General features: G+C 41.1%; 1 protein-coding gene across 1 annotated transcript; it reads right to left on the reverse strand.

Moving 5' to 3' along the window:
• Positions 1–3,842: 3,842 nt before the first annotated feature.
• On the reverse strand, positions 3,843–7,349 carry LOC134209005 (uncharacterized). Its single transcript, XM_062684979.1, has one exon. The coding sequence runs from the start codon at positions 7,347–7,349 to the stop codon at positions 3,843–3,845; it is 3,507 nt and encodes a 1,168-aa protein (XP_062540963.1).
• Between the last annotated feature and the right edge of the window lie 6,236 nt (positions 7,350–13,585).

Raw genomic sequence — 13,585 nt, forward strand, 5'->3', positions numbered from 1 at the left:
AAAATCTTTCAACACAGCGTAACGCGGTCGATTTGAATATTTTAAAATGACATCCGGTATAGTAAAGAGAGACGTAAGTCCTACGTCAAAATATGATGATGATAATATCCCGTTGAAAGTTCTGAAGAGAATGAGAAGGAAAAATTGCGTCACCCTCTTTTATGGCTTATTTTGGTGCGCAGTTGCAGCTTATCCGCTAGCGTCTGCACCCATCAGAATCAAGCGAACAAATGACGCGAGGAACAGGCGGCACCCATATTTATAGGTTTCAGTGCAGTCAATGTTTTGCTTCGAAAACAGTTTTAGGCCTATTGAAACAAGTTTTTCGGGTCATATCAAGTATGAATATGAAAGGCATACTTGAGATCTGTCGATTAAGGGGTTTTACGAAGAGATCCGTTCACTAGGACAAACGCTATTATCATTCAAAATCTTTCAACACAGCGTAACGCGGTCGATTTAGAAATATTGAAATGACACCCGGTATAGTGAAGAGAGACGTAAGTCCTACGTCAAAAAGAAAACGGCGATATCATTATTATTACCATTTTCGTGACCAATTTAGAAAAAAATATCCTAAAAAAGAAAGCTATCAATCGATTTTTTATTTAATGTTAATATTTTTGTCATTGATGAAAATATGAAAAAAGATAATTCTTTGAGTTCTAGAGATGACATTATTATTCTCCCTGTCGTTGGATGTTGGGTCCCGGCCTGCTGGTTAAGATAAAATTTAAGATGGGAATTGAACTCGCATGAGCCATGATTTTGTCATTATATCATAACAACTCTAGCCGAAGCTCCACCCCTTTGATGAATAAGACCATTGTAAACCGCTTGTTGGTTCCTCCTTCACCTAGACCGACCAAACGAAAATGTCATGTTGTGAATTACAGACTGTCTGTCAGCGTAATTTACCATTTGTGGCACCATCTATTCTTCAACCAACACTGAAAACTACGTCGAACAATAATAATCAAAAATGTTCCAGCAATCTTTTAGAAAGTATCAAAGAGTCATTTTTCTACATATTTTTTATCAAATGTCAAATAAATCCAAAATTCAAATAAATCCAATAAATAAAAAATCGATTCATAGCATTCCGTTTTGGGATATTGTTAATTGGCCACGAAAATCTTGAAAATTTGCTACTTGCGTATAACATTTTATCTCTAGAAGATTGAATTTGGCACAAAAGTACTATTTTTAAAGCGAAAGGTATTGAAAGCTTTAATATTAAACTCTTTAGTAAGTATCAGTGGCTCTCAGAAGAACCGTTTGCTTTGATGGCATACATTTTCTATCTCCATCTGTTGCGTCATGCTGCATCGGACTCTGAAACTGAAACTGGGTGCTCTGGGTGTGCGACGTGTGCTGGTTCCCCAATGGAACCAACGGGATCCAAACTGCCTTAATGCAGCGACCGACGAACCAGTGATGAATGCCAACCAATTGCGAAAATTATAAATAACTCTCTTGGCCCTGATAAGGGCCGTAAATTAACTCTTTCAAAAGCAACTGGTTGACCGTGGGAGTTTCTTGCTCGAAACCAAAACACACAGAAACGATTTCATCTAGAACACCGCCGTAAAAGCGACGAATTCCAACCTATTGCGAAAATTATCACTAACTCTCTTCGCCCTGATAAGGGCTGGAAATTAACTCTTTCAGACGAAACTTTTTGACCAAGGGAGATTCTGGCAGGAAACCATTCTAGAACGTTGTAACTTTTTCTCTTTTTCTCTCTTCACCTTTCTCTGCTCAACACTGATGCCGGCCGGTCTCGGCTCAATGCTGATGCCGGCCGGTCTCGGCTCAATGCTGATGCCGGCCGGTCTCGGCTCAATGTTGATGCCGGCCGGTCTCGGCTCAATACTGAGGCCGGCCGGTCTCGGCTCGTTTCTACTGCGGGTCTCTGCTCGGCACTGTTGCGGTGTATGGTCTAGGCTGGGCTGCTTCTTCTGCTGCTGTGTTCCACTTGATGTTCGTCAAAAAACTGATTCATGGTGCTGGGTAGCACCCCGGTTTTATTCATCGTTGGTTCGAGTTGTGCCAGATTGAGTCCTGCATTGAGTGCAGGCAATGACGATGGCTGCGCAAGAAGGCGTGGCTCTCTTCAGCTGTTCAGTTCGATGGGTTGCGGACTGCACACCATCTACTCACTATATGCCAAAATTTCCACTTGCCTGCTACTGTCAGCAACGATTAGTATGAATGAAACTTTATGATTATTTGCTGACTTTTATACCCTACCATTTACAACATGATTTCTTCATTACACCATAGTGGCTCAGAAATCGTAGCCGGGGCTAAAGCTCTGCCCTTTTTAATAAATAATACCATTGTAAATCAATTGAGCGGACGAAAATCAATCGCAGCGGTGGTGCCGGTAGCGATTATCTTGTGTCGTCGAAAGCAGCAGAGACCATGCAAGCCTTGTTTGGGTTGGAACCATCGTTTCTACACTGCTAGTCGTGGTTAGTTCAAGTGACAAGACATTTCAAAATGATTCTTTTCAGGATTATAACTAATTAATAGAAGAGTTATGTTAATGTAATTTTCTAAAATGAATTTCACTATTAAATTTAATATCTAATGAGTTATTCGAAGTATTTTCAATGCCCTGCATTAGAACAGCATCGTCGAGATAGCAGGTTATTGCTAAAAGGGATAACCTCACTGGGGTAATACGATTAGTGGATTAGTATATTAACGGTTGATTTCTTTCTTTTTCATTAACAGTACAGTTTCCATAATTTATCAACATATTTAACTCTCGATCTTATGAATATTATTATCAATGAACTCTTTATGATAATTGGTGGCCCTGAAAAGAGCCGTTTTGATGTTCCGCTGATCGTCATGCTCCACGGGTTGTATGATGGTCGTGCGATGTTGTTTCCGTCTTGTTGCAGTGGCGTAACGGCAAGCGGTGCCAGCAGATTAAATGTTTGATGATTCGAGTGCTCCGATACCTAATACGGACAATATAGGTCTATGGTATGAAAAATAAGAACAGTATCGTTTACATTCTATGTTGACATTTTTGACAAATGTCAGATCAATACAAGAGCCACCTAGTGTGGTTGCTTCGTTTCGAGAATTACCTAACTTTAATTTCAAATGTTTTTCCATGAAGTTTATAAAATCAATGTTTTCTTGTTTGGAAACGTCAATATTAAAATCGCCAGTGACAACCATTGGCATCTCCTGATGAGCATAGCTAAACAACTTGCGAATCATGTATAGCTTTAACTGCTTTGTAGTAGTACCTGGCGAAATATACACACAAACTAGCAGAATATCGGATCCCATTACATTTATCCTAGCTGCACATATGTCTCCAATTGTACCTACTAATGCAAAAGATTCGTCGCGTTCCTCATCAAGCTCTCGGATTGCGTGTTCAATGGCCGCAGTTGAAACATTGTCTCTTTGATATATTGCTACTCCACCAGCTCTCGTATCAATACGTTTGTACTGCACGATGCATTTATAGCCATCAATTTCGACTGAAGATTCATTATCTAGCCAAGTCTCACTCATTGCTAGAAACTCCACGCTGGTCAAAATGCGGTCAGTCGCAATATCCATGGCGTGGGCATTCAAACTCTGTACATTTATGCTAAATAGTGTGCTAGCAGAGCCTCCATTTACCACAATTTGACATAACACATCTCCAAGTGTGTGCAGTCGATGGTTACTCAATCGTTGCATTTCGTTTCTTAAGTCTACCATCTTGGGTGAGTTGCTACCTTTTGCGTGGTAGAACTTGAAAGAGTTTGTAGAATTCGTCAAATACAAACCTTGAATCGATGAAACACGTGATAATCCAACGTATACTAACTGTTGGTCCTGGCTCTTATGATAATCGTAGACAATCTCCGAAAAGTGCCACCTTGTGACTTATGTACAGTTAATGCACAAGCACTCACAACTGGAAAATTGATGCGTTTGCACTTGATGTTACCGCTTAGCTTGATGTTCGCTGATCGTTTCGATATCGGAGTCCAATCAGGTTGTAAGATACCGGGCCTCGAGTAAACAGCTGGTCTAGATTTAATTCTTAACGCTGTCCCAATCGCTTCGCTATCAAATTTAAACCAAAGCCTTACAATTTGCTGCCTAGAATCATCTTCATCCCACTCGATATATTTCAGCTCACCGATAGCGCCATTTACTACGCCATCTTCAACGTCTACGTTGGTAGTTATCATATACGGCTTGCCTATTGCAAGACGTAAAAGATAAGGTAAACCGCCAGTTTCTACAACGCTCATTTTATAGAGCTTGATGCGGGAACTAGCTAACTGACTAGCATCTTTGTACCCTGTAAACACGTCGTCGGCAGTGTACTCCAGGGAATCGTGATCGTTCAATGCATCGTTATTGAACCGCTCCACATCCACGTTTCGATGATACAGCCGTATCGCACCAGGTACATTCTGCTTGCACCACTCGACTGTGCGAAACCGACTTTCAATCAGTTTAGTTTCTTCAGCATTCATTGGTTTTCCATTACCAATCTTGGTGAGTATAGTTGAAAACTCCTCATCCGTTTGACGCATCACTTTCACCAATGGAAAGAAATCAAGTGACTGCCACAGAACAGCCCCATGAAAAGAATTACCAGTTGGCTTGTAAACGGGCCTCGCATTAACGGGTGGAAGTTGTCGTAAATCTCCGCAGAATATAATGTTGATCCCTCCGAACGGTTCGTCAAAATTGCCTGTGATGTCTTGCAGACGCGTATGGATAGTGTTCAGTACATCAGCACCAATCATGCTTACTTCATCTACGATAATCGCTTTTATATTGGTAAAAGCGTTACGATACATTTGAAGCATTTCAAAGCCAAGTTTTGAATTATTTCGCCGGGACATTGTGATACGGAATGCCGAATGCACGGTAGTACCTCCAATAGCTACAGCTGCCTTCCCTGTTGAAGCGCAAGCCACATAAGCGTTCCTTTGTACGTTGTGAGCCTGGCTGAAACGATTAATCGTTTCCATCAATATGCGGAGCGTAAAAGTTTTACCACATCCGGCAGGACCTGTGAAGAAGACCTGCAAAGGTTTATTGTCTTCATTATAGCAATGTAATAAATCAATCACGTGTAATACTAAGTCACGCTGTTCCGGATTAGTAGCTCGTACCATAGCACAATATTCCTGTTTCGACATGACGTTCGAACGCTGCCTTATGACTGCTCTCAGTGCTCCTGTGGGCAAATGTTCGATGTCATCGTTGTTTGGCTCCATTGTTATCGCTCGCGAACATTCGTCGTGTTTCTCCGTTGCGGCATTTTCTTGCTCGCCTGTTCCTTCGTTTTCACAGGAACGAAGGTATTCTTCAACAGTCTGTTCTAGATTCAGCTCACAATCATATTCCCTCCGTTTTCTCAATAGGACTGCTTCGTGTGCGTCGTAGAGCTGTAGAAATTTATTACCATCTAAAAGATCACATACTTCGTTTCTGAATGGTAGGAATAGGAGCACAGATTCGCGTTTGTACTCAACTAGTTCATTCATGGTATATCCTCTCCATTTCAAAATTCGTGGATTGTTCCGTGTTTTGTAGATATTCGTTCCTCTACTTGGGGTATAGCATGCCACGAAGTCTGCCAAGCAAACATCATTCAAGCCTTCGCGTTCTTCATATTTCTGAATGATGTTCTTAGTCCACACATCGGTAGAGGTGTCTTCTATTCCTTCCTCGTCCATCTGCGAAAACTTTTTCCTGGATCTAATCCGCTCGTGAGGCCACATCGTTGGTAGAAACTCAACCTTCCTACTACTTTCAGACATTGGTAGGCGAAGCAGATACCATGCAGCTTCCTGACCACACATTTCTACAGAATTCAGCATCTTCAAACTGATCTTCTTCAGCAAAGCTGCATAGTCCTGATCAGGGTACTGCTCTTGTAGAAGGATGAGTTCACGATGCAAACCACTTATGCCTCTGTTCGATTTATTCACATAATCAACCAAGTAACAAGCACAGGAATAGACGTCGAGAATTACTTGTAGATCCATGTTTGACCGCAGCTTCTGTGCTATCCACGGATTGAAGGAATTAGTCCATAGCTCGTTCATTCCTCTCTTCATGAAAATTGTGGGTCGTTGTATCGAAGAACGTAGTACATCAAGGTAGTCATCATATGTACACCTACAATCGACAAGAAACTCATCTATCGTGTCAAATGCCTTTGTTTCTAAGGTCTGGCGCATTTCAGTGGCACGTTTCCTCAACTGATCACGGCGACGGTCGTCGGCAGTGAGAGGAATCAATGTTCGCTCTTCATTCATTGGCCAGTACGGTATATTGAACCGACATCTTTTCTCATTGCGTTTATAGCAAGTGCGCGTGTGGTTATGAATCTGCTTCTTAATCGTTTCTGGCAAATGCATTGCTTCAATAGAACAAACCTTTCTTAGAAGCTCCATTGTAGCAGGCATATGTTCTGAAACGGTTTCGCCAGGATCGTTTGCAAGCCAGAGCAAGATGTGGGCATGTGGACTTCCGCGGTGTTGGAACTCAATTCGCTTGAAGTAATCCACAACGTAGTTGATCCCGAACGGGCTATATCTTGGGGAAGATAATATCGTCATTAGTACATCAACCAGTTTGTTGAAATAAAGACAACATGTTACGGCATCCTCATTAACTAGCGTTGCTCGCTGTTGTGCATTCAACTCTTGCAGCGGTTCAACCAATTCAATTCCGCTATATTCTTTAGTCAGCTTATGTAGCTGCTTCAATAATAGCGGCCATTGAGTTTCGCTGGCACTTAGAGTCAGGAACATTGTAGGCTTCCCCAGCTGTCGTATCATTGCGAAAAGATCCTGCTTCCGTTGATACCAATACTGCACCGAATTTGGTATCGATTTCATAAACGACAAATTACGTTCCATTAGACTTTCCACAAAGCTTCTGTCGTTGAGCTGTGCTCGTGTCACATTCGCTGTTCCCATGCTTTTGAAAGAAAATTGCAATCCTTCAGTAACACGTAGACGCATAATTTTCATAGCCATATACAACAAGTGGTTTGGCTTCGCTCCTCGCCTGTCACTCCTTCTCAGCTCACTGGTGGCTTTCATAAAGGGAGTTACATGAGTTCCTTCTCTAAACTTTCTGGGATATCCTAGGTAAATATCCGGAAAGGATAGCTCCTCGGCATTCTCGTCGTAGACAATCGAAACTGGTGTCCTGTTTTGGGCCGGTGCAAGCTCCAAACACTTGTCTTCGTTCCACAAAACCGTTTGTTGCTGACCAGCGAACAACTCCGTATCGTTAGAAGCTTCAATAACTTCAAGCTCAATATCGTCATCCCGCGTTGTACAAGCCATTGACTCGCTAGTATAAGCTTGCAATATCTCCTGATTAAAAGATATCCCCTCTCTTCTATATAAAGGGGTATTAACAAGGTATTCGAGCCATGATTTCACTACAGATTTCTTGACGAAAACAGAGAAGTAGTTTGATTTATGAGTTAAGTGCCACTTATTACACACACATTGACCGTATAATCATCTTCTTACTTATGGGGAAGCACTCGAACCATCTCATCTACATCTACTGGAATACTAATCACCTGGCCAATGGTCGTGCAGCTTCTTGAAATTTTGGAAAATATTGCTAAAAATCGAAAATATCGCGAATAATTATATTTAAACCTTGCGCTTGTCGCAGGCGGCGAATCTGCATAAACGGCAACCGCGGTGAAATAAGTCGCTCGCTAATTGGGTCCAGAGGTGGAAGATTCGGTGGATAGTCAGGATACGTGAACCCGTTGGATTTGGACAGATTTGGCACCAAACCCCGCTGCATACTACTGCGGCAAGTCTGGCATGCCTTGAACCCAGAAACTGATTCAAAATGACCAGCATCAAGTAGCAATCTTCCAGCCGCCTCAGTGATAAGCTTCAAATCGTTTATAAACCAAAGCCGGTCACAAACACTGCACACAGCCCCAAATTCATTTTTAATGAACCGATTATGGAACTCGCGATCGGCTCTTTCGAAATTGGGTGTATCATCTGCAAAATAGTATTCATTATATCTACCACACTATTGACAACACAAAATTCTCATTGAACTCACACTGACTTGCGGATCCAGCAATTTGATCAGTCTCGTTCTCCAATGAACGAGGTGGAACAATTTCTGTAATATTCAGTTAGTAATTCACTCAATGCTCACCATTTCGCAAACAATAATACAATCACATTTTAAATCTAGCAAATGACTTTATAGTGCATAACAAATAGTAAAATTTACTATTTCGGAAATATTTATACGAAGTTCAAAAATACTTACCGTGGCTTAGAAATTGTTCTGCAGCAAGGCCCAGTTCGACATTACTCTGGTTGATAGGCGGAACCGTATCTATAGAAACATGTAAACAGTGTTGAACAAAACCCTCAATAGCATTTGTTACATCATATGTAACTGCACAAAATAAATTCAACTCTCCTCTTCTTGTATATTAAATAATATAAATGGGTTCAAGTTTTCTTACTGACGATTTGCAAATAGAGATGAATGAAAGTTAGTTAGTTATATAGGAAACAAAGAACTATTTTAGTTAATAGATTCCAGATTTCCTTCATAAATTCATAACTGTCATAAAAAAAATCAACTTTCAAATATCGACGAATTTTTGCATAACATAGATTTGTAACCGCGCTGCATCAGGATGTTTGAGCGCCAATACATTTTGAATTTCAAGATAGTCAATAAGTATGATGACCACTACTTTTTGAGGTTTTTAAACCCCACCTCCCCCTTCTTCAAATTTTATACCGAATACTTGCATTGTCAAAAAATTTTGAACCACCTCCCACTTATTTTTAAATGCTCAAATCTATACTGTTTTTCGTAAACTTATAACAAAATGAAAAAAGGAGCATTTGTATAATGCAAGTTTTACATTCCACCGTCAGTGGCGGCTTCCATTAGCTTCTTGACTGTAATTGGTTACTGTTCTTCTTTCTAAAAAATATGTTAAAAATCAGAAAACCTTCATTGATATTATTTGTTAAACTGCCAACTGCATTGTAAACATGTTATAATTAACAAATAAGCAAATTTAGCAAAGTGCAACAATAAGGATTTTTTCGTCCATATACACACGTGGGCAGATTGAAACCATTGATATGCACAGTCAGCGAAAGCTAAGTTAAGCATATACACACATGGGCGGATAGATATTTATTCAATTCATCGATCCAACTCCAATTATATATTAAACTTTATTGTATGAGTTATTTATCATATTATCGATTATAATTAAAATTATTCCCTTTCTGTACAAATTTGTTGTACAAGGTCAAAATTACTCAAAAGTCATCAACAGTTTCATATTAAACTAAATAAACATATATTAACTCACCATTGAACGACAGAGTAACATCTTGTGAGATGTCATCGATGGAGACAGCAACAAACATAACCGGATCAACGCTTCTGCCCGGCATAGGCTCTAGAGCAACGACCAAACTCGGTCCGGAACTTTCTTCTACTGACGTATCAACATTACTTTTCACTCGTTTCTTTCGCAACCTGTACTGCTTCATGCGTTCGGCATTAGTCAGTGCAGGCCTCGCTAACACTTCCACTTCCTCTCCTTTCTCCTGCATCTCACGCTTCCGTTTGCGGTGCACCGCAAGGTACTTCGCTTGTAACTGTTGGGACATTCTGTACACGAACACTCGCCAACTTTTCAAGTCAAACTGGACAGCACCTGTATGACTACACATTTTATTTATATCAACACATTGGTTCTTGTTAGTCCCTCCTATCTCGTAAAAATCAACGATAAATTTTGATGCCAGGGCAACAACGCGGTGTAAATAAAGTTAGGCCCCGCCTTTTGTTAATTCGTTGTAGCAGCATATGAACAAGCTGTTAAAAATATCAGCACCTCATGATTTTTCCAATATAGCATAGGAAACCAGAGGCCGGGGCCGAAGCTCCGCCTTTTTTAAAAACAACACCAATGTAACCCACTTGTTGGCTCCACCTTTACATTAACCAATCAAGCGAAAATAATTTGTCATAATTTCTTCAGTATTGCATAGGAACCCAGACGGCGGGTTCGAAGCTCCGCCTCGTCTTGATGATGATGTCTTCAGCATAGCATAGGAACCCAGAATTGTTGGCTACACCTTTATCTTTGAATCTCTGAGAGATCTGAACTTTTTTCCGTATCGTACAAAGAAAAATTTGCCCGCCAGCGACAGGAAGGATAGTGGTGTCGTCTCTAAAAGTCAAAGAATTAAGCAATGTAAAGCAATGTAAAAATATTACTTCAAGCTCTATGGAGCGCGGCTTCGGTGAGCAGATTCTCGCTGTAGATGCAGTGATGCAATGATCATTGATGATGATGACGGTGACTGTACCGGTGGAGAGATCTTGCTTTGCGTGACTTTAGCAGGTAGCAGTGCATGTTTTGTTCATTTGAAGGTGAAATATTGGAGGAATGAAATTTTGTGGAATGGAACAGGAAGATAATGGAAGGAATATTTTGATTTTCGTTCGCTTGATGTGCGAACATTACGCAATACACATATGTTTTGAATGAGCACAAGTTTTTTAATTTTTTCATTCTTATCATTGAATAAGTCAAGTTTTCATTTGTTTCGAGAATCGAAAACCCGAAATATCTCATACGGAGAAAAAATCAAGCTTGTTTTCTTAGAATGATTTAATTATTACATACAACACAGATAGACAAATCGTACCACAGGGAAGTTGCACTTTGTGTGGCCATTTGCGCCGTTTAATATTTTAATGTTTCAGCGGAACAAAGCAGAACGGAAATTAAATTAAATTAACTCTTCAATCCAGACATTTTTTCTTCGTCCTAAGAAGGACGGTTCTGAATTTCATTGCCATGAAGCTGCTACTTTCTCAATTCTTTTTCTTCCACATTGAAGGTAAAAATGTGGTAGTGCTCTTAATCGCTCAGCCGTAGCGAAGATGCCGGCGGCGGTAGCGCTACCATGTGGCTGTTGTACTGCTGTTGCTCCTGTTGGGATTTTCATTGCTCAACCGCAGCTATTATTCCGACTGGATTGCCGGTGCCCAACAAATAAGAAAAAATATGATGATGATAATATCCCGTTGGAAGTTCTGAACAGAATGAGAAGGAATAATTGCGTCACCCGCTTTATGGCTTATTTTGGTGCGCAGTTGCAGCTTATCCGCTAGCGTCTGCACCCATCAGAATCAAGCGAACAAATGACGCGAGGAACAAGCGGCACCCATATTTATAGGTTTCAGTGCAGTCAATGTTTTGCTTCGAAAACAGTTTTAGGCCTATTGAAACAAGTTTTTCGGGTCATATCAAGTATGAATATGAAAGGCATACTTGAGATCTGTCGATTAAGGGGTTTTACGAAGAGATCCGTTCACTAGGACAAACGCTATTATCATTCAAAATCTTTCAACACAGCGTAACGCGGTCGATTTAGAAATATTGAAATGACACCCGGTATAGTGAAGAGAGACGTAAGTCCTACGTCAAAAAAAAAATATCTTGAGCCCGGATTCCCCCACTCGGCTGAGTCGGTCTGGTGTATACGCAACCCTCGACCTATACATAATCAACATGAACGACCACGTCTCGCAGCTGGTCGTCTACCATGAGCTCAGTTCGGATCACTGCGTCGACAACACCATCAATTACGAGGTGCGTCCGGAGACGCCGGAAAGTCTCGATCGTAGGCAGTTTCAGCGTACTTAAGGTACGCTGCAATCGAATCACAAAAATTATCAAGGCCAGAATGGTGGACCTCAAAAATAAAGACTTCTCGAATAAGATCCGCACTCTCCCAGATTATACTAAGACGTTCTGGAAAATGACCAAACTACTAAAATCCAAACCTCGGCCCATTCCACCTTTGATCCCACTAGACAATAATGGCTCAAAGGATCGCTTGATAACTCCTGCAGAGAAGGTCGCTGAAATAGGTCGTCACTTCGTCAGCGCACACAATCTTGGGCAGAACATCGTCAGTCCACACGAAGTCCTGAATCTCGAGCTCAAACACATGAGTGCTCCGTTCTTTGAGCACCTCTCGCTGATCTTCAATCAGTGTCTCCGGCTCAGCTACTTCCCATCGTCCTGGAAGTCAGCGAAAGTCATCCCCATCCGGAAGCCTGAGAAGGATCCTTCCTCCTCCAAAAGTTATCGACCCATCAGCCTTCTCTCAGGGTTATCCAAGCTATTCGAGAAAGCTATTCATCACCGGCTTCTTAAGTCTGCCGAAAATTTCAACATCTTGCTAGAAAAACAGTTTGGTTTCCGACGCGGTCGGTCAACTGTACACCAACTGACTCGAGTTACCAACGTCCTCAGATGGAACAAGTTTGTCTCAAAACCATCCGCTATGGCCTTACTCGATGTCGAGAAGGCATTTGACAATGTATGGCATGATGGCCTGGTGTACAAACTACAACGCTATAATCTTCCCAGCTACCTGGTGAAAATCATCAACAATTACCTGTCTGCAAGGACATTCCGGGTCTCAATCAGCGGAGCGAGTACCAATGCGCACAACATCGTCGCAGGCGTCCCCCAGGGCAGTATCCTCGGGCCCCTGCTTTCAACCTGTTCACCTCCGACATGCCAGAATATCCAGAAGGCGGTATTCTGTCGCAGATGACACCTCCATTGTCTACAACGGTAGAGTGATCAGAGCGCTAGTGGCAAAACTCCAAAGAGGCTTGGATGCTCTGACAGAGTACCTCACCAGCTGGAAGATCTGTATCAACGCGGCGAAAACCCAGGTCATCATTTTCCCCCACTCTAAATCCCCTAAACTTGTTCCGCCTGGGGACTGTAAAATCATCCTCAATGGCACGACTGTGGAATGGGCCAATGAGGCCGACCACCTTGGCTTGACCCACGACAGCAAGCTTATTTTCAGGCAACAGGTTGACAAGACGGTGACACCGTCTGGCTGGGATAAAAACCTTACATGAACAATTTGGTGAGTGTAAAAAAAAGTTTGGGGTCCATTGCCTGAGCTCGGACCAAGAAGCGCTTAGAGCGCTAGTTCCAATCTAGGTTATCAAATTATTATTGTAAATATTAGTGTAAATAGTTAGTTAGGTTATCAAATTGTAAATTAACTAATGCCTCCTCAAGGTTAACATGTAAAATTAGAACTCAAAAAATTATCTTTACAAAACAAACAAGAAAAAAATGAAGATGAAGGGCCAGGTGGCCAAACACTTAAACTGAAACACTGTTGTATGAACACAAAAAAAAATGAAAATAAATTGAATTTAAGTTAAAAAAAACATAAGTCTTTGGTCAAGGGGTTGGATGATTGGTAGGGGATGTGGTTTAGGAATATCACCATAAGCAAATGATATAAAAATTATGAACAGACGAGACGTGAGAAATCATGCTAAGAAATTTATGTTACAGCATTGTGGATTTTCGTGGGATGGGGCTAAGCTATTCGGTTAAAGTTCTATTGTTTGCTCTCTGAAAGGAAAAGAAGAAAAAACATATTAAAAGCCCCCCTCCCCCTTTTTGTTTCTAATTGTAATTATTGAGTAATATAATAAT

The sequence above is a fragment of the Armigeres subalbatus genome, chromosome 2 (assembly GCF_024139115.2).
Source record: "Armigeres subalbatus isolate Guangzhou_Male chromosome 2, GZ_Asu_2, whole genome shotgun sequence".
Taxonomy (NCBI): Eukaryota; Metazoa; Arthropoda; class Insecta; order Diptera; family Culicidae; genus Armigeres; species Armigeres subalbatus.

Bases quoted from the DNA above. Each gene is read 5' to 3' on its own strand.
- LOC134209005 (XM_062684979.1), bottom strand. From the start codon at position 7,349: ATGGCTTGTACAACGCGGGATGACGATATTGAGCTTGAAGTTATTGAA.